The 27191-nt window shown below is 63.4% G+C and overlaps 6 protein-coding genes across 6 annotated transcripts; 3 read left to right on the top strand and 3 right to left on the bottom strand.

Annotated features, from left to right (window-relative positions):
* The first annotated feature begins 5482 nt into the window (after positions 1–5482).
* Positions 5483–6784, top strand: EMIHUDRAFT_433280 (hypothetical protein). The gene is made up of 2 exons (XM_005793586.1): positions 5483–6170; positions 6235–6784. The coding sequence occupies exons 1-2, from the start codon at positions 5523–5525 to the stop codon at positions 6616–6618; spliced, it is 1032 nt and encodes a 343-aa protein (XP_005793643.1). The 5' UTR covers positions 5483–5522; the 3' UTR covers positions 6619–6784.
* A 193-nt stretch (positions 6785–6977) lies between these two features.
* Positions 6978–8231, bottom strand: EMIHUDRAFT_97455 (hypothetical protein; the record flags this gene model as incomplete). Its single annotated transcript, XM_005793585.1, has 1 exon — positions 6978–8231. The coding sequence occupies one exon, from the start codon at positions 8229–8231 to the stop codon at positions 6978–6980; it is 1254 nt and encodes a 417-aa protein (XP_005793642.1).
* Positions 8232–10665: 2434 nt separating this feature from the next.
* Positions 10666–11625, top strand: EMIHUDRAFT_199459 (hypothetical protein; the record flags this gene model as incomplete). The annotated part of the gene is made up of 1 exon (XM_005793584.1): positions 10666–11625. The coding sequence occupies one exon, from the start codon at positions 10666–10668 to the stop codon at positions 11623–11625; it is 960 nt and encodes a 319-aa protein (XP_005793641.1).
* A 2337-nt stretch (positions 11626–13962) lies between these two features.
* EMIHUDRAFT_462052 (hypothetical protein) lies at positions 13963–17999 on the bottom strand (the record flags this gene model as incomplete). The annotated part of the gene is made up of 9 exons (XM_005793583.1): positions 17252–17999; positions 17097–17182; positions 16782–17009; positions 16528–16702; positions 16343–16454; positions 16137–16197; positions 15157–15438; positions 14426–14899; positions 13963–14355 (listed from the first exon to the last, which is right to left on the bottom strand). Exons 1-9 carry the CDS (start codon positions 17976–17978, stop codon positions 13963–13965), a joined length of 2538 nt encoding a protein of 845 aa, XP_005793640.1. The 5' UTR covers positions 17979–17999.
* Positions 18000–18386: 387 nt separating this feature from the next.
* On the top strand, positions 18387–20921 carry EMIHUDRAFT_199455 (hypothetical protein; the record flags this gene model as incomplete). The annotated part of the gene is made up of 9 exons (XM_005793582.1): positions 18387–18407; positions 18543–18843; positions 19130–19305; positions 19700–19741; positions 19903–19974; positions 20131–20354; positions 20445–20557; positions 20637–20777; positions 20881–20921. The coding sequence occupies 9 exons, from the start codon at positions 18387–18389 to the stop codon at positions 20919–20921; spliced, it is 1131 nt and encodes a 376-aa protein (XP_005793639.1).
* Positions 20922–25194: 4273 nt separating this feature from the next.
* EMIHUDRAFT_351228 (hypothetical protein) lies at positions 25195–25506 on the bottom strand (the record flags this gene model as incomplete). Its single annotated transcript, XM_005793581.1, has 1 exon — positions 25195–25506. A coding segment is annotated over one exon (190 nt), but the record flags the coding sequence as incomplete, so codon positions are not given.
* Between the last annotated feature and the right edge of the window lie 1685 nt (positions 25507–27191).

The raw sequence follows: 27191 nt of genomic DNA, 5'->3' as shown, positions 1-27191 counted from the left end.
TGCTCGACCGACACAGGGGGGTGCCTGCCCAAGACCCAGGTAAAACCCGGGTATTGCATTACAGACCCTATTTGGAGCTGTATTCTTGTCATATATTTGTTTGTCATATTCGAGAATATAGACCCTGTTTTGGACAAGAATACGGAAAGAATACGGAAAAAGAATATGGGTAGTGCTTGGCGAGAAAAACGTGTACAGGCCAAACAAGTGCCTGTGCGCCATAGGACCCCTACCTGCCAGTAAAGCCCGAATCCTCCTCCTCTGCTTGCGCCCAATTCGCCAGCCTCCGCACAACACAGTGGATAGCCGCAACCGTTCGGCGTCCGAAGAGCTGCAAGGTGGCGGCCAGTTCGAGATTCGCTCTACAGGGGGAGAAATTTTTTGGAGACCCCTACCTGCCAGTAAAGCCCGAATCCTCTGCTTGCGCCTTCGCCAATCGCCTGAATGAGGGTGACGTCGTCGGACAGTGAGGCGAGTGTCTCGGACAAGTTGAGGCCCGCCGTGGTGCCCAAGAAGCCGGGAGGCCGATTTTCCGTCGTCAAGCCGAGCGACACGGTCAACCAGGCCGTTCGTGAAGTTCTCGACGGAATCATTTGCAATGCGGTGAAGCAGGCGGGGGGGAACGGCGTCGCGGCGGCGGAGGAGAGGCCGCCGACGAGCGCCGCGGCCCCCCGGCCGCCTCGGCTGCAGCCAGTGCATCCCAACAGCCCCAACCAGCAGGGAAAGCACTCGCCGCGGGCGCTCGCGTCTCCACGCGGCGGCGCAGCGGCACAGCAGGGCGGGCAGCACGGCTTCGCGCCGGCGCAACCGCCCGCAGCGCAGAACTGGCTCGGCCGCTCCTCCCAGGGGGCGCCCGCCGGCCAGCCTCGCGCTCCGCCGGCGGCCGTCCTCACCCAGCACCCGCCCAAGCCGCAGGGCCCGCCGCTGCAGGCGCGGCCCCGCACGGGCCCCCAGCCGCCTCAGCAGAACGGCGGCCCGCCGGCGCCCAACGCGGCGGCGCCCCTCGCGGCCGCGGTCCCGCCCGCCACCGGACTCGCGTCGGCGGCGCGGCCGCGGCCGGCGGCCCCTCTAGCCGCGGCGGGGCAGATGCCTCTGGGTCAGGTTGGGCCGCCGCCGCAGCCGCAAGGGGCGCCGCAGCACCGGCCCGCGGCGCCGTCGCAGCAGCCGCACTGCCCGCCCGCCGCCCACCCCGGCGCCCACCCCCCCCTCCCTCCGGGGCACAAGAAGCGCATATTCGCCGTCGGCGGGAGCGGCAGCGGCGAGGCGGACCGCGCGGGCGCGGGCAAGCCGCCGCGGTGTTGCAGCGAGCCGGGCGGGCTCGCCTCGATGGGGTCGGGCAGCGCCGCCGCCGCTGCGGCCGCCCCCCCCCCGCCGGCGGGTAGCGGCGACCGCGTCGGCGATCGGCTCGGCTTGCTCGCAAGCGAGTGGAAGGTGCAGCAGTCACTTGTCCAGCTGCTGCTCGACTCGCTCGCACGGTCGGCGCCGGTGGCCGCGGCGTCGGACGCCCTGCGCGCCGGGCCGACCACCTCCCCGCCCGAGCCCGCCCGCCCGCCCGCCCGCGCGCTGCCCTCGCGCCCGCCCACGCCCAGCTCGGCCGCGGGCGGGGAGGCGGGGGAGGCGCAGCCGGCGGCGGCGGGGCAGCCGGCGGCGGCGGGGCAGCCGGCGGCGGCGGGGCAGCCGGCGGCGGCGGGGCAGCCGGCGGCGGCGGGGCAACTGGCGGCGGCGGCGGGGGAGAGCACCTCTGCGGCGTCGGCGTCGGCGCCATCCCTCGCCGGCGCCAGCCTCGCGGGCGAGGGCGACGCTCTGCGGCACGGGCGCGACGCAGAGCGGTTCGCTTCACTCGCGCGCGAGTTGCTCGAGCTGTCGTCGGAGAACACGCGGCTGCGGCGCGAAAACATGGAGCTGCTGCGAGACTTGAGAGAGGTGCGGCTGAGACCGCCGCCGCCGCCGCCGGTGGCGGGCCGCGCAGCGTCTGCGTCGCCGCTCGAGTTTGCGCCGCCGCCGTTTGCGACGCAGCAGCCGGCGGCGCAACACGCGGCGCTGCAGCAGCAGCAGCAGCTACAGCAGCAGCAGCAGCAGCAGCAGCAGCAGCAGCAGCAGCAGCAGCAGCAGCAGCAGCTACAGCAGCAGCTACAGCAGCAGCAGCAGCAGCAGCAGCAGCAGCAGCAGCAGCAGCAGCAGCAGCAGCAGCAGCAGCAGCAGCAGCAGCAGCAGCAGCAGCAGCAGCAGCAGCAGCAGCAGCAGTTGGCAGCGCAGCAGGCGGCCCAGCAATATTCCACGGCAGTGCACGGCGACCGCTACGATGCGCAGCCTGCCGCCCTCGCCGCGCCAGACAGGCCGCCGCCCGACGCGTCGTAGGGGAGGGAGAGAGGTGTGCTTGCCGCGGGCACCCCGCTCCCCTCAACAGCTCCCCTCAACAGTCGCACTTGCAGCTCATCGCGAGCACGCCGTAGGCTGACGACCATCCCAGCCGCTCCGGCGAGGCGCAAAGGGGGGGTTCCACACTACTTTCCGGTGCGAGGCGAGCTCGGCGGCGGGGCAGCGCGGGGTTTCGGGTTTGCCGACCGCTATTTGCCACGTGGATGATCTTAGTTCTCGCGTCGACGACTGGATCGTGTGTGACTTTGTTTAGTTGTTTGGAGGGTTCGGACGGCTCGAGCTTGGAGCTTGTGCGTCGTGTGCGGACGTCCTGCTTGATGCTTGCTACGGCCATATACAGTGTGTGTTGCTTTGACGACAGCGCTTGCTGCGAGTCAGTTTTACTCTTTTGAGCGCGTGACATGGGGCTGGGTCGAGCGTTTTTGATATCTCGGTGAGTGGGCGCCCGCCCGCCGCCTCTGAGGGGGTCGGGCCCCCTAGACTGAAAACAAAAACAAAGTAGAAACCGTCAAAACAGGAAGTTTTCTTGTAAGCCTCGTTCCAAGCGGGGCGCAAGACTCTTCCTCCTGCCTTCGGGCCCTCTCGCCTTCGGGCACCACGCACTCTCACACGCCAATACACGCGCGGCCGGCGCCCCTCATGCCCTTCCCCACGCACACCGCGTGAAAACTGCGCGTACGTCCCCGCGCGCACGCAAACACACGAGCAGCGCTCAGAAGCCTGTGTCATGTGCGTCTGCCCTGTGCTGGCACCCCATGGCTGCGCCAGCCGCCCGCACCAGCCACGCACCTCTCGCACCATCAGAGCCAGCCGCACGACCACTCACGCCGCGACGCGCGCGCCGCAGTGAACCCCACTGACAGTCCACGCCCTTTGCCAGGCGCCTATACACACTGTTTCAGGCACCATGCCCTACCAGAGCGCGCCGCGCCCGGCACGACGCAGCTCCACCGCGCGAGGCGCGCGCGGCGGCACGCCGCGCGCGGCGGCCGCCACGCACGCGCCCCGCCATCCGACCAGATCTGCACAGCCTGCCAGCAGGCTGCAGCAGACCTGCTGGACACTCAGCACATACGCACGCTCGCGCCGCCCGCCCACTGCACGGCTGACTGCACCCCGCGACAGCTCCGTTCCACCAGGCGAGGCGCGCTGGCTCGCCGCGCGCGCTCCCGGGCGGTTCGGCCAAGAATGCTTCACCTCCCCACGCCTGTGGCTGTGCAGAGTGCTCTCTGCCTCTGTGCAACAATACCCTCACACACGCCCGCGCGGCTCACGCCAATCCCCCGCGCCCTGAGAAAACCGCGGCCCCACAACAAGTGAGCTCCCAGCCAGCAGCCCCGCACGACGCAGATTGCTCCTCGCACGCCTGCACCTTCTCAGATGTTCCCACCCCTCGAAGCTTTTCTTTGGAGAAGTTAAGCTCGTGCGCATGTACTGCGAGATAGCTAGCCCATAAAATCTTGTCAAAACAAAACACTCCTTTGGAGAAAACGAATCCAGGCATAGTGTGTGTAGCACCGCCGCCAACGACTCCCTGCGACGCCACACTGACAGCTAGACGGAACTCACCAGTCCGATAAGGATCAACTGGAAAGCTGAACCCTGGGCTTAGACAGAACGGGCGTGGCAGGCTCCAGGGGAGGCCACGCTCTACCCGGGGCGCTAAGGAGGGAAATCGAAACTGTTGGGCGTCCATCGACAAACAACCCACGATGACACATCGCCAATCCCCCCCCCCCCTGAGGACCTAACCTTGGCACGTAGAGCACGGGTCATCTCGGAGAGAGAAAGGGGAGGGATGAGGGGGGGATAAGGGAGCGCCACACTGAGGGAGTACCCTAGAATTGAGAGAGATCAGGGGAAGCCACTATGGGGGACGGACACCAAGGCACTAACTTCATCACTCATTCGCCCCGCACACCTAGCCTACACCAGTACGCGTTACACGGAGCGCCAAGGGGGAGAGAATGGAGGGGGGATAATATGCGTGCCCGTTCTTTTAGCTAAAGCAATTTTTTTTAAACCGTCAAAAACAGCCTGCGAGAGCGGCGCTGCGCGCCGCCTAGAGGACGACGACAGCGAGGATGTCATGTTGCGCGACGGCGTCATCCATTTCGTCACGCCGCTGTGAAGTGGTGCCACTTGTGCAGGCGGCACGCCAGGTCCCTCGTCCAGAGACACACTTTCTTGCGCAACCTCGCTCTATCACGTGCAATCGTATGCGATCTCGTGCAGTCTCGCGCAACGTCGTGCACTCTCGTGCACTCTCGTGCATTCTCGCGCAATCCCGTGCGATCTCGTGCGGTATCGTGCAATCTCGTGCAATCTTGTGCAATCTCGGATCTCGTACAATCTCGCACAATCTCACACAATCTCGCGCTGTCTCGTACGGTCTCGTGCAATCTCGAGCCACTTGTGTTTTGTCTGGGGAGGGGCTTCTCCTGCGGAGTCGTGCGTGCGCAGGGCTCCTCTTTGCTTTCTTCTACTCCCTACTATCATCTCGTTCCCGTCCTACCAGACGCTCGCCGGGACGCCGGCGCGCCTCGCCGCTGCCCCCCTCTCGCCGCTGCTCCGCTCGTGGCCACCGCCTCCCCTGTCAATCCCGCCGCCCGCACCACCGCTGCCACCGCCTCGCGCCTCGCCGCCGCCGCCATCGCCCTCCCCCTCGCCGCTGAGCGGGGTGCTTGGCGAGCCTCTCACACCGTCCCGGCCGCGGTGCCGCACAGCCTGTGCACACACTCTCTCCTTCTCTGTACTCTGACTGCGCCGCCGGCGCCGCCACGCATGCAGTTGGGTGCTTGGGTCAGCGGCGTGAGCCGAGAGGTGGCCCACCGCTGACAGCGCTCAGCGCGCGGGGGGGGGGGGGGGGGGGGGCACACTGCACACACACGCGCGCGGGACGCGCCCCGGCAGCAGCTCCTGCCTCCTCTCCGCTCTCGCGCCACCCCGCGCGCGGGGGCGTGACGTCTGTAGCGAGGCGACGGTGGGACGGTGTCCGATTCTGGGGTTTTCATGTATAAAATGCGGCTCTACTCGCATCGACCAATAAAATACCGGGGGAGGCCTGCGCAGCCTTTTTGGAGAGAAAGAATTCTTTGCACCACGCTCCTTGCTTGTTGCCTGTCGTCGCTGGCTCCCTTCTGATGCGGCTTCCGCTCCCACGTACCGCACCCAAACGGACGACGCCGCCTGCCGGCTCGGAGCAGCGGCAAACAGCGGACGGAGGCGATAGAGGCGGGCGTTGGACTCCACGGGTGAGCATCTCGGCCCTCCATCGTCATCCACCACCGCCGCCTAGCTCGTCGCCGCCGCCTCCGCTGGACGCACATGCTGCTCTATCGTCGGCGGCGGTCAGTCTCCGCTCGAAGAATGCAATGAGGTCGCCACGCTTCTTCCCACGCTCGCGGAAGCCAGCGCCCTCCGAGCCGGCGTGTGAATGTTGCACCGACGGCGTGTCAGAGCTGCGCCTGAACCAGCAGGGTTCGCTGGTCATCACGCTCCGACGAGCGACGGGCCTGCGCCGAGCCGACGTGCGAGTGCTCGGTGGAAGCTCTGACCCGTACGCCGTCGTGGCCGCGGCAGGAGGCGCGCCCGCCACGAGTAGCACCGTCAAGTCGAGTCTTTCTCCAACCTGGGAGGAGACCCTGCGGCTCGCTGGCGGCATCGCGTTCCGCGAAGTGCTTCGCCACCCTCTGACTGTGACCATCATGGACCGCGACACGAAGAAGATCCGCGAGCTCCTCTCCTCCTCGGACGACGTGCTCGGAACGGTCTCGGCGTCGCTATTGCCGGTGCTTGGGCGACAGAAGGCCCTCCGCTGCAGCGACTCGTTCGAACCTCCCCTCCACGCCATAGGCGCTCGCCGACGAAGACGCTGCCGACCTCGTGCTGCCCTTGTCTCCTCCCGGCCGCGGGACAGTGTACCTTCGCGTCGAGTGGCGGCCGGCGGCGGTGACGTTTGAAGTGTGGGATTCTTCGCCAACCGCGCAGCCGCCAGACCCGCCGGTCGAGGTTGTCCACCGCACGACGGGGGCGGGCGTCGCGGAAACCAAGGCGTCGCTGCTCGAGGCGTCGCTGCTCGAGGCCTGCTATGATGATGCGGGGCAGGACCCCAGCGACGAGGCGCCGGAGGACGAGGCACCGGCGAGCACGCGGCAGTACGGCACCGGCTGCTGCATCTGCTGCATCGGCTCGCACTCGCAGGCGCAGAGAATCATCGTTCCCTGTGTGGTGATGTGAATCTGCAGAATCTGAGAGGAGACTGTGCCACAAGGACAGCTGTGAGCTCGGAGAGCTTGACAAAAAGACCCTGCACAACGATCGCACGGCCACGGGCGGGGACCCGTTCCTTTTTTCCCATCTCCTAGTAAAAGTCTCCGTTTTTATTTATTTACAGAGCTCTGTCCTCTGAGAGAGCTTGAGTCATCCCTTGAGGGGTTCGGGAACGCAGGTTTCGGGAATAAGAGTAATTGACGTCGCGGGAGAGACACGCGGAGAGTGGTCCGGTTTTGCGGCCGTTCGGTCACAGAGAGTTTCACCTGCGCCCGGAGTGCGCAGGGCCTCCGCTCTTCTATCAGCGGCTATTTACTTCAAAATGCTCACAACGGGCGCGGCCCTCCTTGAGCTCCTCCATCATCCTCGCCCACCCTGACCGCCGACCGCGCCGCGGCCCCGCTCGGGTTGTCGTCCCTCCCCACGCCCAGCTCTGACGCTGCGCGCGCCGCTGCGGCGTACCGCTCGCGCGAGAGCGGCGCGCCCTCGCCCACCTCAGTCAGCGCGCCGCCGTGCGCCGCGCGATTCGCCTCCTCCACCACCTCCGCCGCGCGCATCCTCGCCAGCCAGCCCAGCAGCGAGAAGGCCTTGCTCACTCTGCCCCCTCCGCCGCCGAGGCCCCACCGGCCGCAGCACCAGCGCTGGAAGGCGCCGGTGCCGAGGCCGGAGGCGCGCCGGCGGGCGTGGTACTTGTCGTACTCGGCCAGGTCCATCCGCCCCGTCCGCTCGTCGGCAAAGCGCCGCCGCTCCGACTCGTTCGAGCCCGCGACGGCCGCCACCGCCTCGCCGCCCGCCCCTGCCGCCTCGTCCGCGGCCTCCGGCTCCGCGCCGGCGTCGTCGCTCGCCTCGCGCTCCTCCACCTCGTCGCCCAGCAGCGCGTGGCTGCTCGACGGGTCCGACTCCGCATCCGCGCTCGCCTGCTTGCGCGCCGCCGCGAGCAGCGACGCGTGCCTCGCCGCCTCGAGCGGGAAGAGCTCGACCAGCCGCTCGAAGGCGATGCCGCCCTCGGGCCGCCGCACCAGTGGAAGGACGCGCGAGAGCCACGCCGCGACGTGCGAGAGCAGCTCCTCCACTGCCCCCGCCGACGGCTCGCGCGCGTCGCCATGTACGTACATGACGCTTGCCAGCGAGCTGGCCACCTCCTCCTCGGCGCTGCCGGCGCGCGGGCGCTTAGTCAGGATGGAGAGCATGCTACTCGCGCCCGCCGCGCCGGAGGCATTCTCCTCCTCGGCCCGGCTCTGCTTCCCGCCGGTGGGCAGCGGAGCCTCGCTGCTGCTGGTGGCCGCCGGCGGAGGAGCGTACTGGTGGTTGGCGGCGGCCTTGGCGGCCGCCGCCTTTTGCTTGGCGGCCTCGTTTTTCCGCGCGAGGTCGTCGAGGAACTCGCGCAGCTGCTGCAGCTCGGCCAGCGCGGGAAGGCTCTCTTCCGCCGCCTCGAGCGTGGAGAGCGCGCCGGCGACGCGCTCGCGGAAGAGACGCATCTTCTCGCAGCTGCTCTTGGACGGCCGCGACAGCAGGCCGCGCAGCATCGGCCCATGATCCGCGAGGAGGCTGTCGCGTAGCTGGTGTGCTTCTCGCGCCATTCTGCTCGATTGCGAGAATACCAGCGCGGCTGCTACGCTTCACGTTCCAAGCATTCATCTGTCTAGCGTCCACCCATACCGCGTTGGTGTCCAGTCCGAGCCTGGCTGTTCTTCACCTTTCTACCTACCTACCTACTAAGCATTGAAGAGGGCGACCGCGAGGTGGCACGAAGGTTGCAGCGAGAATCGGAGAGAGAATGCGAAGAGAGATACTCGCATAATGTGGGTAAACGAAAAAAGTAGCGCCCAATTCGTCTACGTACGGCTTAGTGTGTGGTTGGGGTGGCCTCAGGCATCCCCAAGGGAGCCTCTGCGGTGCCACATAAGCAGCTTAGTGATTGTCGAGACTTTAAGGGATTCGTTTGAAGATCTCGCAAACAAGACAGACACTACTATGGTCACCAGTAAACGAAAATTCGACTTTGAGGGATAATATCTCAACAGACTGGGTGAGAGCATAGCATTATTATTGCATATTAGGCCGCATAAGGTCAGACTTGACCCCACAAGCATCCAGAACCCGATGCTCCGGCTCGACTGTGCCGGCACACTGCCTCCTCGCGCACGCGGCTAGCAGGCCGTTGCGGCCCGTGGTGCACCAGAGAGAGAGGTCGACGCGTTGCCCCCGCTGGCGACCCCGCGCGGCTCAGGCCGGCCAGAAGGTGTGTGGTGACGGCACCGTGGCAGGAGTGCGGAGATGAGCTCGCCGAACGCGAGCAGCAGATGGCCAAAGTGTGCCAGCGCGAGAGCCTCGCGAGCGGGCGCAGAAGGAGCTCGCCGTGACACGATGCCGGGCGGTGGTGGTGCTCTGGCGACTGTGCACAGTGGGCAAAGTCAGGCTGCAACAGGGCAGCACGATGGTAGTGCCCTGCTGCAGCCTGGCCTGACATGCACAGGGCGAACAGAGACACTACTATCGTCTGGCGCTCGTCACCGAATCTGGGCGAACTTCGACCGCCGCCACAGCTGGCCACGAGCACGCAGCGACAAAATGCTGACTGTACGGAAGTTGAGGCTGGTCGAGAGGAAGAGGCTGCCGTGCGAGCCGGCAGCTGGCTGCCTCAGTTGTCTCCGGCGTGTTTTTTCGGCTTCTTCATTCTTGTGCATGGTGCGGAGTGCATGTAGGTATATTGTTGGCATGGTGCGGAGTGCATTGCCGTTCTTAACGGAGTCGCTTAGGCGGCTCCGGTGGTGAGCCTGTGTGTGTGCCAGTCCGCGCCAGTCTGCGCCCTTGTCGTGCCAGTGTGCTGTGAGAGAGGCTTGTATCTTAAGAATTCTTCATTCATAGTAGCGTATACGCTACTTTCGTTTACCCACATTCTGCGAGTAGGAAGAGGCGGACGCCCAAGGGTGGGCGACGGCTTGCGCACCACACCCCTCTCCTTAAAATCCCTGTGTGTGTGGTGGCGGCGTGCCGTCCTCCCATCCCTCCCTTGGGTTGTCTGTTTTCTTTCTTTCTTTTTTACGTTCCAAGCATTCATTATGAGGATACATTGGGAGACTTCCGAGCTCTCACGCCGCGCGTAGGGCCCTTAGGGGCCTAAGCACAACCCCCTCTCCGAAGAAGGGCGGAAAGACTTTGAACAAAACAAGTCTGTCTCACAGCAGACAGGCTCGACACAGGTGCGAACTGGCGCGTACTAGTACTATATCACAGGCACACCACCGGAGCCGAAAGACACACAGTAAGTTGAAGGGTCCGTCTCGAACACGCGCCCGATACGCGTTTCGTGTGCAGACTATAGTCGAGCGCGTCGGAGAGGTGTTTCGACACCGAGTGTTTGAACGTTTCTTCGCAGAAGAAACGTCGAGAGAAAAAATCTCTCGCCGGTGTTCACAGAGCTCTGTGAACACCGGCTACTCGGCCTTAGCCGCCGGTACGTCAACAGTGCGATAGCCAAGTATCGCACTGTTGGGTCCCGATGGTGTCCAATCACAAATTCGTGCTGTCGACAGATCATGTCCCTTGGTCGACTGCACCCGCCTTTGGACGGTTCTCCGACATGCTTAGATAAGTCTTTTTTGTCTTTTTGGCTCGCCTGGCCTTCACCAGTGCGAACATATTCTTGCTCGTAGGAGCCGCTCGTCTTTCGTCCGAGCAAACGTGCGCCCGATCGCCCCATTAAGCACGTGCGAAGGGTATCCGAGCGCCGTAAACTCCCTGAGCTTGCTCGTCACGCTGAGTGCGAATCCCTCGTCATCGCTTGCCATCGCGACCACCTTGAGCAGGCATCCAACCACGATGCCCGCCTTCATTTTAGCGCATGTGAAGCTATCCCAACGATGGTAGCGCCATACTCGCGGTGCCGTCTCGCAGCCCTCATTAACGTTCTTGAGTCTCGTCCGGAAACTTCCGCTTGGGTCGAGCTCAAGAGTCGTTTCCAAAAAATGCGTCCACACGCGGGGAGCTATACACGGCACGGGTACGGACATCATGTCGGCAGAAAGTGCAGACGGCAGCCGTCGTCTGCGTGTTCTATGCCTGCACGGGCTGTACCAGAGTGGGCCCGGCATGGAGGAGACGGTGAATAACTCCAGCTTTGGGCAGGAGAGCATCAAGTCTCGTTTCGAGTTCGTCTCAGTGAGTGCGCCACCGCCCGTACTGCAGATGCTGGGAGCCGGCGGGGACTACCGCCGTTGGTGGACCAGCTTCGGGGGCGTCTACTACCCCGGGCAGCCCCTGATCGGAGAGCCGTTTCGAGACGTGAAGGTGCTGAAGCAAGGCTACGGCACTGAAGAAGAGATCGTGACTGGAATTCTCAACGAAGAGATGGACGAGACCTTCAAGTTTTTGAAGGACCTGATCGAGACGCGGGGTCCGTTCGACGGGGTGCTGGGGTTCTCGATGGGCGGGTTTCTCACCTCCATCCTGGTGCCGCTGCAGCTCTTGCAACAGCGCGACGGCGAGCTAAAAAAACGCGTGGAAGCACGGTTCAATCTGAACCGAAACTCCGCGGACGACGAGATCTCGCAGAGGTGTGTGGAGCGCACGCTGCAGGCGGCGCTGGCGCTGGCGCCGGTTTTGGATTTCAAGTTCGGAGTCATCTGCAGCGGAGCCCCAAACTACGACGTGTTTTGTCGCGAGCTAAACTTGCATCCCCAGTTCAAGTCGGCCCACGAGCCCTGCTCTCACTCCACACCAGGCACTTCTTACGCGCCCGAGAGCGTCCCCAAGGACTTGCCGAAGGACGAGATGGCTTACCCGGAGCCATTCCCGCTCCTCGTCACCGCTGATGAGAATGACTTCATTGTGCCTTTCGCCGATACAGAGCAGCTGTGTGGGCTCTTTGCAAACACCACGTTTTTGAAGGTCTCGGGCCATTCTCTGCCGACTCTGGCTCACGAGTGCAACACACAAGTCGTGGATTGGATGAAAGATCGCTCGACTTCATGAGCGTCTGCGGTACGCTGCGTGCAAGAATGTCACTGCTGTGTGCAAGCATAACTATTCTCATACGAAGCTTGCTCGAGCTCGTGGCCGATTGATGCGGCCGCCGCCCCCCGCCGCCACCGACGTTTTAAACAACAGCACATCGTTGCAAAAAAAACTTATACAACACATATGTGAGAACTGGGGTGTATATGTCTGTGTACTGTGTCTCTCTTGCCCGTAGCCCGATGCCAATCATCTGGCCCGCTGGGTGCGCTACTTAGCTCCCCGGCCCTGTGTGTGCGGTTGCCAACTGCACTCCAAGTGCTCCAAGTACGAGCTATATCTAAGGGAGAGAGTAAGTACCTCGACATGTCAGTCATATGGTATCGCGCGCGGCTTGAAGCCGTCCCCACGAACGAGGGCGGAAGGACACAGAGACATAACACGATGGGACGCTAATAAGACCCTGGCGGCTTGCGGCCAGTCACTCGTCAATCCTCGACGAGACAGAGGATGAAGGCCGTGGCCACAGCAGACAGGCACTGCGCTGCACTGTCGCTCAGGCTCTCGTCTTGCCACTGGCAGAGGTCTGCTTTGGCCACGGCCTCGATCGCGGCCTGCCGCTTGGGCCGGCCTCTGACGTTCACGCCCGCAGCGTCGGCAACGGCGCGCGCGATGTACGCTTCGGTGGCACGCTCGAGACCACCTGCCGCCCCTGCCGGTGGTGCCCATTCATCGTCGTCGCTGCCGGCTCGAGGGCGCTTCTTCAGCTTGACGGCCTTTGGCGGCGCGGCTCGCGCCGACGCGGCAGCGACCGTGGACGCGGCAGCGACCGCGCACTGGAGGTGCCGGCGGCGAGCATCGGTGCGAGCGCGTGAGCGGAGTGGTCGAGCGTCTGGCTGTGGACGAGCACCTAAGTTGGCGCCCCGCCTCTTCCCTCGGTCTATAATCAAAGAGCGCGGGGACTTTGATTCCTATTTTTGCGAGCACCACCGCTGACGCAAGGCGCTTACCTACATGTTGAGGGCGGCGATTTTGCGAGCACCTTCCTTTCTGATCTGTTCTTTCTCGCTGGACAGGCTGTGCACATACTAACCTCGCCAACAGTTTAATGGATGGCCTATTGGCCTTCCCGCCTCGCCCTGGCGAGGCATTCGTGAAAGAGCTCCCCCTCGTCCATCTTCCACTCGACCGCTACCCGGTCTCCTTCCATCCCGTTGACCGCGGCGCGGTGGCAGATAATGCCTTGCCGCTGGCGCGGCGCTCCGCCTTCTGCCTCTCCGCCGCCTTCTCGGCGCGTGCCGCGTGCGGCGGCGCGTGAGGTGAGCCCGCAGCCCTGCTCTCTACTACCAGGCAGCCAGGCAGACGACGAGTTTACAGTGATGGACGTAGAAGAGGAACAGCCAGAGGACGAGGCGCCCCAGCCGCCGAGGAAGCGGGGGCGACTTGAGAACGAACGGAGTGATTCGATGAGTCAGGGAGAGGGGGCGAGCAAACAGCATGGAGAGGATGGAGAGCCGGTGACGAAAGCCCAGAAGCAGCGCCTACGCAAACGAATGGAGGGATCGGCAAGAAAATCGGGGGATCAAAAGTCATACGAGAGAAAGACCGCAGCAAGAGGCGAAGAGGAGGAGGGGTGAGGGAAAATTTCTGAACGGCCGAGCCTGCAAAGCAGGCCCGGACAACTAAGAAGGTCCCTCGCCCAGTGTTCATAGATCGTAGTGGAACTTAACAATGCTCGTAAAACCATGATCGATGCGAGGACGCAAGTCCACCAACCTCGGCCATTCCAACGGCCAGACCGCTCGCTTAAGGCTGATTGGCTAGACGAGCGGTCTACCTCCAACGGGGCGGTCCGGGAACGCGTGGAACCTGCCCGCCTCGGTGGGAGGTGGTTTGTGGCGCCGACGGGCCGCCCTCTCCACCACCCTCGCCCAGGGATCTACAATGCTGTCTTAAGGTCCGACCTGTGGGCTCTGCCTGCGCTCGGCACCGGGCACCGCCTCGGTATACAAAATGCGCCTGCGGGCGGACCCTTACAGATCACAGATCACTACCACGTAGTCGCCCATGCACTTCAGGCCTCAGGCGCCCGCCCGCCCGGCCCGAGCAGGACCGTGGCAGGAGCCCCCCCACGCGTCGCCGCGCAAGGGGCCGCTCGGATTTGGCCGCCTTCCGTCCCCGCACCTCAGCTTGGGGATGGGCCGCTCGTCCCCCTCTTTCCCCTCCTCGACTGCACATTCCCTTTTACATACATATATGATATATTTGTTTGCATGTTTGGTGTAGGACAAATACGCGGAATAGGAATAGGATAATCAGTACCACACACACCCTTTGTTCCCCGTGCGTACTCTCTCACTGAACCGCCGCCAGCCGCTCCTCGAGCCGCTCGCGCAGCCGGCCAGCGAGTCGGTCGAGCTCCTCCTGCAGCACGGCCCGCTCGGTGTCGCTCACGCCGGCGAGCACCTCCCGGAGCGGGTCGGCGCCCCTGTCCGCCCCTGCGCGGCCGCCGCCGCCGAACGGCAGCGCGTCGACCGTCTCGAGCAGCTGCAGCGCCGCGCGCGCGAGGCGCGCCACGGCTGAGTCGGCGGCGGCGGGGCCCTGCGCCTCGAGTGCGGCGGCGAGGATGGGCCTCGCGGCGCGCGCGGCCGCGACGGGGTCCTGCGACAAGTCCCCCGCCGCGAGGGCGGCCGCCTCCTCGCCGAGGGTCGACTTGAGCAAGTCGACGAGCGAGAGGGCATAGAGCTCCTATTAATTAGCTAGTAATTCGCTAGGAATTAGCTAGTGATCAGTCGACGAGCGAGAGGGCATAGAGCTCCTCGTCGCGCGAGAGGGGCGGCGCCAGCGCGTCGAGCAGGGCGCGCGCGGAGGTGAGCGACGGCAGCGGCACCCCCCCGCCCGTGGCGGCGCCCGCGCGCGGCGGCAGCGGGACGGGCAGCTCGAGCGGCTCGGGCGGCGGCGGCAGGAACGGGAGGCGCGGCGGCTGCGGTAGCGCAGCGGCAACGAGCGGCACCGCCTTGCGAAGGGCTTGCCGCAGCAGCAAGTCGGAGGCGCCGGCCGCCTCGTCGGCGAGGAGGGCGCGGATCGAGGCCGCGTCCGGCGAGAGCACGAAAGCGGCGGCGGCGGCGGGCGTGAGGCCCTCGTCCGGCACCGCGTCGAGGTCGACGAAAGCGGCGCCCTCCTGCCGCGCGACGACTCCGGCGGCCGAGTTGACGAGGGCGGCGAGCCGCGTCGGCGTCACCACCCCCTTGAGGGCGGGGTCGCCGCCGCCGTAGAGCACCTCCTGCAGCGCCTATGCGACGCGCCCTGGGCGTGTCGGTGGACCCGCCCGGGTCGCCGCCGCCGCCGAAGCCCTGGTGCGGCGCCTTTTGCAGCTCGGGCCGGTCGGAGGAGAGCAGCTTGCGCGCGACGAAGGGGTACGCCTCGAGGACGAGGCCGTAGTCTGGGTCGGCCTGCAAGCGCGAGCCACGAGTGAGCTACTCAGCTCGTTAATAGCTCATTAATCAATTATTGAGTAACGGCCTGCAGCGCGAGCCCCTCAAGCGTGACCACGGCGCGCGCGAGCAACGCAAAGTACGGCGGGATGGAGAAGGGGATGTCGTTGAGCACGGTGAGCATGTCGCTGGTCATCGCCTGGAAGCCTCCGACGGTGGACTCGACCGAGCCGTCCATCCCGTAGAGGGTCTTGAGCTCCTGCTCATACTTCTTGGCGCCGCCGCCCTTGACGTACGGCGAGAGCGCCTTGTCCATCAGAGGGAGCACCTTGGCGCGGTTGCAGTCGGGCGGCAGGATGCCGAGGCCGACAAAGTCGTCGATCAGGGCGGCGTAGTCCTTGTTGGCGGGGTGGATGAATTAACTAATTAACTAGTAATTAACTAGTAATTAACTAACTATTAATCACTCAGGGCGGCGTAGTCCTTGTTGGCGGGGTGGATGAATGAACTATTCATTGACTCTAATCACTCAGGGCGGCGTAGTCCTTGTTGGCGAGGTGGATGAATGAACTATTCATTGACTCTAATTACTCAGGGCGGCGTAGTCCTTGTTGGCGAGGTGGATGAATTAACTAATTAACTAGTAATTAACTAGTAATTAACTAACTATTAATCACTCAGGGCGGCGTAGTCCTTGTTGGCGGGGTGGATGAATGAACTATTCATTGACTCTAATCACTCAGGGCGGCGTAGTCCTTGTTGGCGAGGTGGATGAATGAACTATTCATTGACTCTAATCACTCAGGGCGGCGTAGTCCTTGTTTGCGAGGTGGATGAATGAACTATTCATTGACTCTAATCACTCAGGGCGGCGTAGTCCTTGTTTGCGAGGTGGATGAGTGAACTATTCATCGACTCTAAGTACTCAGGGCGGCGTAGTCCTTGTTGGCGAGGTGGATGAATGAACTATTCATTGACTCTAAGTACTCAGGGCGGCGTAGTCCTTGTTGGCGAGGTGGATGAATGAACTATTCATTGACTCTAATCACTCAGGGCGGCGTAGTCCTTGTTGGCGAGGTGGATGATGGACGAGACGAACAGGTCCTGGTCCTTGCGCTGCACGCGCGCGACCAGACCAAAGTCGATCAGCACGAGCCTGCGCCCGCCGGCAGGCACGCAGGGGGGCGGGTCGCGCCGCGCAACAGCCTTCTCCTTCTCCTCGGCGGGCGTGCGCGTCGCTCGGGCCTCGCTGGGCTAGAGGGCGGGGCGCGGGCCAGGCGGGTGAGGGGGGAAAGTCGCACCGCGCACGGCTCTGGTCGTGCGGCCGCATCAGGTTACCCGGGTGCGGGTCCGAGTGGAAGAAGCCTAGAGAAGGGTCAAAGAAGCCGCTCCGCGAGACGCCCGAGGCGCGCCCTGCCGGGGGCCGGCGGCGGAGGCGAGGGAGTGGGGCCTGTCTGCAGCAGCTGCACGAGGAAGCACTCCTGACCGATGGCGACGAGCTCGCGGACCTCCTCGGTCGAGCACTCGGACAGCTTCCGCCCGTCGATCCACTCGCTCACGAGCACGCGCCGCGTCGTCAGCGCCTCGTACACGCGCGGCACCGCCACGTCGGTGACGCCCGCCTCGGCGAGGCCGCGCGCCATCGTCTGCATGTTCGCCGCCTACGCGGCGCGCGGCACCGGCCTGAGACACGCGCCCCAAGCTCTCCCGCCGCCTGCCGGCGCGCTGCTAGGCGGAGACGGAGGAGGCGGAGAAGGAGGAGGTGGAGAGGGAGGAGGAGGAGACGGCGGCGGAGGAGACGGCGGCGGAGGAAAAGGAGGAGACGGAGGCGGAGAAGGACCGCATGTTGCAGTGAAAGAGTGAACGACTCGCCTCGTTCTTGAAGTCCAGCTCCGTGTAGAAGCCGACTGCCCACTCGTTGAGCAAGCCGACGTAGTCGGTGCGCTGCTGCGGCGCGAAACGCTCGACCTACACGCGGGACACGCGCGCGGCCCTGGCGCTGGGCGCGGACCGCGGAGGGCGCGGGCAGCGGCGGCTCGCCAGCCCCTGGTAGACCTCCGCCGCCCGCCGCAGCACGTACAGGTCTTTGGAGACGAGGGACTGGACTCCCGGCCGCTGCACCTTGACCGCCACAGCCTCGCCTGTGGGCAATCTTCGACGACGGTGAGGGCTCCAGCCGAGGGGAGCGAGTCGACCGCCGCCGGGCTCGCCGCTCGAGCGGAGCGTCGCCCGGAAGACCTGCGCCAGCGAGGCCGCCGCCGCCGGCTCGGCCGAGAAGTCGGAAAACAACTCGTCGATCGGGGCGCCAAGCTCCTCCTCGACCATCTCGCGCGCCACGTCAGCGGGGAAGCCCTCGACGCCGTCTTGCAGGATGGTGAGCTCGTCGAGCGCCGCCTGAGGCAGGATGTCGGGCCGCACCGACATCATCTGTCCCATCTTGACGTACGTCGGCCCCAACTTTTGGATCCGCTCTCGGGCGTCGCGTGCGAGCTCCGAGGCCGAGTCGTTCAGCGCGTCGGTGCCGCCCGAGACGAGGAGCGCCGCCACGCGCGTGAGGAAGGGAACGCTCACCGACAGAAACTCCGCCCAGCGCGACTGCAGCGCGCCGCCCTGCCCCTCCCAGTACTTTTGGATCGCCTCCTTGTCATACACCAGCGGAAGGCCCTCCTCGTCGACCAGGCCGGTGCGGCTCTCGTCGATGGCGACGAAGCTGTCGTCCGCGTCGGGCGCCTCGACGTCCTGAACCGAGCCGGCCACCTCCTGCACCACCGTGGCAGCGGCGGTGGCCGCCTGCGCCATCCCCGGGAGCTGCATCGCCGCGGTCGCGGCCCGAGGAAAAAGAGAGGAGGAAGTTGACGCGTCGGGAGGGTGATGCCACACGCCCGTGCGGAAGGCTGCCGCCGGAGCGACGCAGATGAGCGCGATCAGGGTCGACATCGCGCTCGAGGAACAGGTGCGGTCCGGGCGAGCGATGCGGAGAGTTCCTCGAACCGGCATCTGTGTGAGCGTTTTTTTTTGAGTTTTAGACGCTGTTTTCTTTCTTTCTTAAGCTCCAGGAAAAATCATTTAACCTCAAAATTCTATCCCGGCTCGGGACTGGGAGGAGGACCCGCTCGGGTTCGACACCAACCCGATGCTGCTCCGCGCCATGTGCATGGCGTTCGAGTGAACGCCGTGCAGGCAGCCCGTGCCTTTTGGTGTACCCCGTTTGTACCGCGTCCTGTGCCCCCGAGTTCATTTAATATATACTATCCCGGCTTACCTGGGGCGCCGGCCGAAGCTGAGAAACCTCGGGTGGGTCGGGTGCAACGCGAGAATTCTTCATAGCGCCCCGTTCGGCACATCATGTTGTTTGCGAGGGCGACAGTGCGAGCGGCATCGCGACGCCACTCCACCCTCTCTCGCTCCTCCGCCGCGTCCGCACCCGCCGCCGCCGCCGCCGCCGCGGCTATCGCCGCCGCCGCCGGCACGGTCGCGCTCCAGCGCGCCGCGTCGTGCGAGGCGGACGATGACATCCGCTTCCAGGACCTGCCCGCCGAGTATGAGGAGCAGCGCTTCCTGCCGGCGAGGCCGTACCCGGCGTGGGACCGGAACTGGGACTACTGCGAGCCGTCGGACCGCGAGGTGGCTCGCGCGCTCCGCCACGCCTGGCCCATCGCCGACTATGCCGACGCCGTGCGATCGCTCTACGCCGAGCACACCAACAGGTCGAGCGAGCGCGTGGAGCGGCTGCTGGAGCGGACGCCCGAGGCGGAGCTGCCTGCGCTCTACCGGCGCGCGTACCTCGAGCACGCGTACGGAGGTGCCACGGCCGCTCTCTCGGCTGCGCTCTCTTCATCCTCCGTCTCCTCCCTCGCTCCTCCCCGTCTCCCTCTCGCCCCCGCCTCGCCTCGCCGTCACCCGCATGGCCACCACCGCTGCCGCCCCAGGCGCGCCCACCCGCCACATCATCCTCGTGCGGCACGGCCAGTACGACGAGCAGAGGCCGCTCTCGCGCGCTCTCTCCCGCCCTGCCGGCGTGCCCGACCGCGACTTTGGCATGCCGCTTCTCGGACCTTTCCTAGACCCTTCCTGGTGCCTTCCTGTAGGCGTGCCCGACCGCGACTTTGGCATGCCGCTCGACGAGGCCTTCCCGCGCCTCGACGCCGAGCAGACCCTCACGCCGCTCGGCAGGCAGCAGGCCACCGCCACCGGCCGGCGGATTGCGGAGATGCTCCGCGGCGCGCTGCAGGAGGAGGGGCGCGAGGCGCACGTGCGGCTCCACGTGAGCACGCTGACCTAGAAGCGGACACACGTATTCAGGTATCCGAACTAGCGCCCGAGAGGACGCGCATTCAGCTGTGTTCACCCGTCTTCCGCTGTATCCACTGTACTCTTCTCCGTTGTATTCTCGCGGTGCTCTGAAGACGCTGCACAACACCGTATTCGTGCCCCGAGGTTGGCGTATTGGCACGTAGGCCGCCCCGAGATTGGTAGATGCACCACTAGTACTCTGCACACCGCCGTATGCATGGCCACCTACTCCGCACGAGTCCGTCTCCCCGCCCTGAGGTTGGCGTAGTCTGCTTCTTGTTAGAGCCAGTGCGCGCCAGTCCCGTGCCCAGTGTCGTGCGAGGGAGCGTTGTTGTCACCTTCTAGGCACCCTGACCCGCGCCAAGGAGACCGCGGACCTCATCGCCGCAGAGCTGCCCGCCGGGAGGGTGCGCAGGCTCGCGCCGGACCCGAACTTGGCCGAGGGGGACCCCTCCTCGGAACCTTCTCGGAACCTTCTCGGAACCTTCTCGGAACCTCCCGCAGGCTCGCGCCGGACCCGAACTTGGCCGAGGGGTACCCGCCCGCGCACCGCATCCCGTACTCCAAGGGCGCGCTGGCGGACGGTGCGCGCGAGGTGCACGTCGAGGGCGCGCGCATGGAGGCCGCTTATCGGGCCCTCGTCTACCGGGGCAGGCCGCCCTACCCCCCCGACGACGGCGCTGGCGGCGGGCGGGGCGACGGCGCTGCGGAGGCGGCCTCCGACGGCGCCGCCGGCGCCGCGACCGCCCCCGGCAAGCTCAGCCCCCGCGCGAGCAAGCCGCCGCGCGTGTCGCAGCACGAGTACGACATCGTCGTGTGCCACGGCAACGTGATCCGCTACATGGCGCTGCGCGCGCTGCAGCTGCCGCCCGAGGCGTGGCTGCGGCTCTGCACCTACAACTGCTCCCTCACGCACCTCAAGATCCGCCCGACGGGTTCCGTCTCGATGATCTCCCTCGGCGACACGGGCCACCTCTCTCTCGACGAGACCAGCTTCAGCATGCACGCAGGGTACGAGTGGTGAGGGGGGACACGAGTGCGACGGTCGCGTGTGGCGCAGTGCTCAAACTTTACCGGTATGAGACCGGTATTTGGCGATATTTTGATTAGCTTTGGAGTGGTATGGTATAGTGGTATGCGAAAGTGGTATGCGGGGTTTTCATTAGTTGTAGCGGCTGTCGGTGTGGTCCCGGGGGCGCGTGAAACCATGCAAAAGTGCGCGGGTATTACCCGGGTGTATACCCGGGTTTTTCCAGGTATGTATGTGTATCTAAGGAGAGAAGTCAACTTTGATGGGGGCAGCCAAATTTGTCGGTGGACCGCAAATCGTGGAGTTGCGAGTCACGCTCGGGCAGACAGCATCGATGCCGTCGCCGGACGCGGCGGCGAGGCACACGGGCGCCGGCCCGTGGCGCGTCGGCAGGCTACCCGCAAAATGCCCCGGTATTTTGCCGATTTTGCCGATTTTGCCACCAAGAAGGCACTCCGACTCGCTTTGATTTCCGTGAGGCAACTGGTATCCCGTACCACTTTTTGATTAGTGCAGGCCTTGGCGGTTTGATGAGCCAAAAACTCCCATACCGGTAAAGTTTGAGCACTGCGTACATCAGCCGACCCCGCACATATCTTCTTTTTGTCAAGTTGTAGTTACTCTATTGTTCATGAGAGACGCACTACAGCCGTACGCACGCAAGAGCACGTGCTGGGGTGTGGGGGCGAGATGCTCATGCTGCGCCCCTGGAGCTGCGCCTGCACATGTGGCGCGGATCTCCGCACGGCAGAGCGATCCCCGCACAGCGCACTCCGGAGTCTCGGCTGTGTGCGGACCCGCTTAGTGCTGACCAGACAGGGAGGAGAAGAAGAGCGAACGGGAAAGGGGAGATGCGGCGGGGGCGCGGCGGGCGACGCCCCGTGCAAGCAGCGCCCACGTGCCTGAAAGCGTGCCTCGCTGGGCTCGCGCACAGGTCAGAGCAGATCGAGCGCGCTGTCAGAAGAGGCCGCAGCTCGGGCGCGGTCGGCATCTTCGACCGTGCGCAGCGCGCCGAAAGAGGGCATGGTGAAAGAGGGCATGATGCGGAGGAGTTCCGGGTCGTCTTCCGAAACTCCCTCCAGGAAGGACTGGAGGTCCAGCTCGTCGCCCTCGCCGGCCTCCTCCTCCTCAGGCACGACGTCGCAGCGGCCGTTTGGGTCGCGGCGCCGTTTGGCCTGCCCAAGCGGCGCCTTCAAAACAGACCGGCCAGCCCGAGAGCCCTGGGGACTTGCGTCGGGTCGGCCTTGAAAGGCAAAGCGCGGCCAAAGCGCGAGGGGCGGCCCTTGTGGGTGCGATGCCGGGGGGGAGCTGTAGTTGGCGCGGGGCTGGGTTGGGTCCGCCGTGACCTGCGTCGCGTCGGCGACTCTCTGCATTGGAGCTGGAGTGACACCTGGAATGACCGGGGGACAGAGCTGCGCACACTCCCGCTCCGCAGAAACCATAACCGACTCCTATTCCCCGCGTAACCGACTCCATCTTGACTCCGATCTCATTCCATTCATCGCATCCCTGGAATGTTTTATTGCATCTCAGTACAACCTGGAATACACACTCCATCCACAGCAGACCCATGCTGGGATGACATGCGAATTGATTGAGACCTGGGCGATGCGGATCTCAGCCTCTACAAATACAGCAAAATCGCGCTCACCTCTACAGTCACGCGCCGGACGCATGTAGAGCTCTAGCTAGAGCTCTACAGCGCTCCATCCTGACAGAGACAGATTGGCGTGTATATACTTTTGCAAACAAAAAGGAAAACAGAGGGTCCCCAGCACTTTGCGTTTCCGGAAATTTCCAGGGAAAACAGAGGGTGTTTGGTGCTCCATTCTGTTTCTCTCGAGTTTCCCTCGGGAAACTCGCGAGTTTCCCTGTGACTGACTGAGTCTGAGAGCTGGTCTGGGGCAAAATCTGAGGCGAAACCGAGGAAACCGGCAAAATACCTCGGGGTATTTTACAGGTATACTCCAAGTGCATACCCGGGGTTTTCCAGGTATACCCGCAAAATACGGCGCGACTCCGGCCCCCACTCCTCGCGTGTGACGCTCGCAGAGGATTGTCCACCGTCCTCCCATACCTCCACTTCGCACCATCCGCCCGCGCCTCTTTCCCTCACCGTTGCGAGGCTCGGCGCTCCGGTCTCATCTTGCATTGTTGCCCTGAGCTCTCCAGTTTCCATCCATTCGAAGACCGGTGCCTCACCTTGTGTGGGTGCGACCCATCGCCTGCCCTGCCCGTTATCATTCATGCATGTCCATGCATTCCCAGGCAGGTCGCTCGTTCGCACGCATTCCTGCCAATCTATTGGGCGAGGGCGATTGAGAACGGCGTCTCGGAGGATGATTAGCCACGCCTCTGGCAGGCTTTCAATTAATCGGCTTGTGGAGGCACGCGACTCCAGACTTTTTTTATTTTAGGTATATTGTTGGCAGACTGATCCTTTACGCGCCAATGTATCACACCTCACGGTGCAGATGCTTGGGTCATGTGGAGTAGCCGAGGTAAACTAGTCCCGCAACCTTTCGCCCACTCAACCCCCCCTTTGCCATCACTCACCCCCCCTTTGCTGGACAACCACACACAAGGCCCAACCCTCGCCTTTCCCGTTCCGCTCGCGCTGGCCCCGTCGCATCGACGCACATATGGCCGCGGGGAGCTGCACGCCCGAGCGGCGCGACGCCTCCTGCTCACGCAACCCGCCGCTCCCTCTCCGCTCCCACCATGCGATGCGCTTCGCTGTCGCCCGAGCGGCTTCCCCAAATCTCGGCCTCACAATGCCTGCCGCCTCCCGTTCGCAGGCGAGGCTGCTGCCATCGAGGAGCCGCGAGACGCGGCCGCTGCCGCTCGTTCTCCACCCTTACACCGAGCGAACCCGCCCGATTGCCCCCACTCTTTTCCGGCGAGAGAGCGACGCAGCCCGCTCGCTTGCCAATCGCTGCCCGGCTCCAGTCCTAGCGCCGAGGACACGAGAGAGTGTGCCGGTCGTCGCGATGCTAACGCCGAGGCGTGCTGCCCGTAGGTGTGGCAGTGACCTGGCTCGACCCTCTCTCTCTCTCTCTCTCTCTCTCTCTCCGTCGCTCGATTTCTTTTTGTCTGTGTAGGCGAGGCTCGAAGGCGGGGGTGGAGCGGTGGGGGGGGGAGATTGCGACGATTGATCCAATTCTCGGAGATTCCTCGAGATATTCTCCTCCCCATATACCCCCTGGAGACATCTCCATAGCAGTTTTTGACCCTCTTTCACATGGTCATGATCCCGTAGGTGCTGAAACCAGTCATACAGGAGTGCTCTGCACAGTCTCCAGTCCTCAGTCATAATAGGAGTGCTCTGCACAATCTCCAGTAACCAGTAATAATAGTACTCTGCACAGTCTAGTACCAGTAATAATAGGAGTGGCTCTGCACAGTCTCCAGTCCCCAGTCATAATAGGAGTGCTCTGCACAGCACAGTCCCCAGTAATAGTACTGCTCTGCACAGTCTAGTAACCAGCAAGAATAGGAGTGCTCTGCACAGTCCCCAGTAATAGTACTGCTCTGCACAGTCTAGTAACCAGCAAGAATAGGAGTGCTCTGCACAGTCCCCAGTAATAGTACTGCTCTGCACAGTCTAGTAACCAGCAAGAATAGGAGTGCTCTGCACAGTCCCCAGTAATAGTACTGCTCTGCACAGTCTAGTAACCAGTAAGAATAGGAGTGCTCTGCACAGTCCCCAGTAACCAGCAGCAGCAGGACTCTGCACAGTCCCCAGTAATAGTACTGCTCTGCACAGTCTAGTAACCAGTAATAGTACTGCTCCGCACCGTCTAGTAACCAGTAAGAATAGGAGTGCTCTGCACAGTCCCCAGTAACCAGCAGCAGCAGGACTCTGCACAGTCCCCAGTAATAGTACTGCTCTGCACAGTCTAGTAACCACAGTCATAATAGGAGTGCTCTGCACAGTCTCCAGTAACCATCCCCAGTAATAGTACTGCTCTGCACAGTCTAGTAACCAGTAATAGTACTGCTCTGCACAGTCTAGTAACCACAGTCATAATAGGAGTGCTCTGCACAGTCTCCAGTAACCAGCAGCAGGACTCTGCACAGTCCCCAGTAATAGTACTGCTCTGCACAGTCTAGTAACCACAGTCATAATAGGAGTGCTCTGCACAGTCTCCAGTAACCAGCAGCAGGACTCTGCACAGTCCCCAGTAATAGTACTGCTCTGCACAGTCTAGTAACCACAGTCATAATAGGAGTGCTCTGCACGGTCTCCAGTAACCAGTAATAATAGTACTGCTCTGCACAGTCTCCAGTAACCAGTAGCACTTTACTTCCACACGTTGTTCTTCACACAGCCTTCACATGAACCCGTCACACAGCCTTCTCCATGAGCTGCGTCTATCGACTCTCTTTGGCGTGCATACCCCCGCGGGGGGGGGGAACTGGTTCAACATGAAGTTCAAACTCGAGTGGGTCCCGGCCCCGGGTAAAAAATTAAAGTTTTTTCTTCCGCGGCCGCCGTTTGTTAAAAAGAGGGTTCGGGCCCGGGGGGGCCCCCCCCCCCCCCCTCGCCGGGCTTGGGCTGCCCCCCCCCCCCTTTCCTTCTCAACACCCCCCCCCTAGGTTCCGGACTTTCACGGCGGCGCAAAACTCCTTTACGTACAGAAACTTAGAACATGCGCAGCGGCACACACGGAGGTGAAGAAAGCCACACAGCTTGCTGAAGTTATCCCACCAGCATATAAGTTACGGGGGCGGGGTCCCGTACTACGTGCATGACGAGTTCAGGCTCGCCGGGTGCTGGCGTGAATTTCTCCTCACACCAAGGTTGTGTGCATAGTGAAGAGCGCCAACGAATTCTTCCCGTGTATTAGTCAAGGTAAGGTATAAGGTATTTCTAAGTCAACATGTGAGTGCGTCGTGAAAGACTACGTTGCGGGTGCGATACTCGCCGTTTGTGGGCAGCAGAGCAAAGCACAGGTGATCCGGGTGGCCGACACGTGAGATGGCGACGTACAGCTGTCCGTGCGAGAAGCACGGCTGTGCGAGGTAGACTCCGACACAGCGCAGCGACTGGCCCTGGCTCTTGTTGATGGTCATGGCGAAAGCCGCGCGGACTGGAAATTGTCGACGCTTCCAGTTGAAGGGGAAGGCGCCCTCCTCTGGCTTGATGTCGATGCGCGGCAGCAGGACGATGCGGCCGCAGTGCGTGCCCGAGATTATCTTCGCCTCGAGTAGGCGGCCATTCGAGCGCAGCCGGCGTGACAGAAGGCGGGTGCCGTTGCAAAGGCCCTCCGCGGGGTTAAGGTTGCGCAGCAGCATGATCGGCATGTTCGGTTTGAAGACGAACTCGTGCTCTGGCATCCCTGAGGTCCGCTGTGAGTTGAGATATTCGATTTCGCACGGCACCGCGCTGCTGGGGAATCGGCATGCACTCGGCCTTGAAGAGCAGCGCATTGCAGCGGCCGCAAGTCGCGTCGCCGATACGTCCAAAGGCAGTGGTAGCCTCCGTGCATAGTGAGGGAGCGGCTCCACTATCGGCGGTGAATAGCGTTGTGTTGCACCGCGCCACCTTGCGGCGGAGCCCGCGCCGAGACAACGCAGTCACGCCGAGACGGCGCATGCGGCTGGTGGCTGCCTCATCGCGAGAATCTTGTAGCTCAGAAACGTCAGGCCCACGTAGGTCGAGTATCGAGCTCGTGGATTGACCTACGAGTAGACACGAGTTGACCAAGATGCCGGGGGGGGGGTTGTGGGGGGGGCGCAAGCCCTCCCCACCATCATTACTGTTACTGCAGGCAACAGCAGTGGTCTAAGGAGTCGCAAAGGGCAGAGAGGCAGCCTTGCGCGCTGTCGAACGCTCCCCCGGCCCAGACAGAGGCATCACAATCATGCTCTGGCCGGCGTCTGGTGGGTCAGCATTGCTCAACACACGCCGCAACCAGCCTGAGAGCAGATGATGGGGCGGGAGGGTGGACGAACGTGGAGCCGAGCTTGGGAGCGGGAGCGCGCACGTGCAGCGGTGCTGAGGGCTGTGTCAATGGCACCTCCCGCGGCCGCACGGGCGACGACGGATCGCGCAGGCATGTTGTTCATGTTGTTATCCGCTGCCGCAGTGCTTGGAGGCATCGGGCGTGGTTGCCGTCTCGCACGGGTGGCTGCAGCTGGTGTATCCTCATTGCGGCCGTTTGACGCCATCGAGACCAATTAGCAAGAGTCGACCCTGTCACCGGGAGGTGAAGGTCGACGGGTGAGCTTCCGCAGCGTCGGATGCGTCGGCTTGGGTGTCCGCGGCACAGCCAAGATGCGCCGCACAGCAACGAAACCGCCGATGGAATCGCGGTCATAAAAACAAATCCGCAACAGATTTCTAATTGGTGAGGGCATTTCTGGCTTCCGTTGCGGTTGCGGGTGGGACTACATACACTGATAGCTTTCTATGCTCTCCCTGTCTTTCTCTCTTGAAAGAAGCACCTGGCTGGCTGGCTGAGAAGGGCTGGACTCGTAGTGCTCGCAGGGTAATTTCCAGGTATACACGGTTCTTCGCGAAATTCCGGTCATTTTGCCGATTTGGCCTAAAATTTGGCTGATTTTGGCCCAAACCAGTCTCAGACTCGGCTCAGAGCCCAAAATTTGACGATTTCCACGGAGATTTCCCGGGAAAATACAAGAAAAAGAGAGGGTGTTGTAGAGAAAAAAGGAAGGAAAACAGACGGGGCGCGAGAGGGAAACCTCGGACAGCCCAAAGACGAAGCGGTTGGAGAGGCAGGCGGCGCACGAGGAGAGGCAGCCAATGGAGCCGACGAGGTAAGTAGACACGAGTTGACCATTCTGTCCCGGGGGGGGGGGGG

The sequence above is a fragment of the Emiliania huxleyi genome (assembly GCF_000372725.1).
Source record: "Emiliania huxleyi CCMP1516 unplaced genomic scaffold EMIHUscaffold_10, whole genome shotgun sequence".
In the NCBI taxonomy this organism is placed as follows: domain Eukaryota; phylum Haptophyta; order Isochrysidales; family Noelaerhabdaceae; genus Emiliania; species Emiliania huxleyi.
This window is presented reverse-complemented; position numbering and strand designations above follow the sequence as displayed.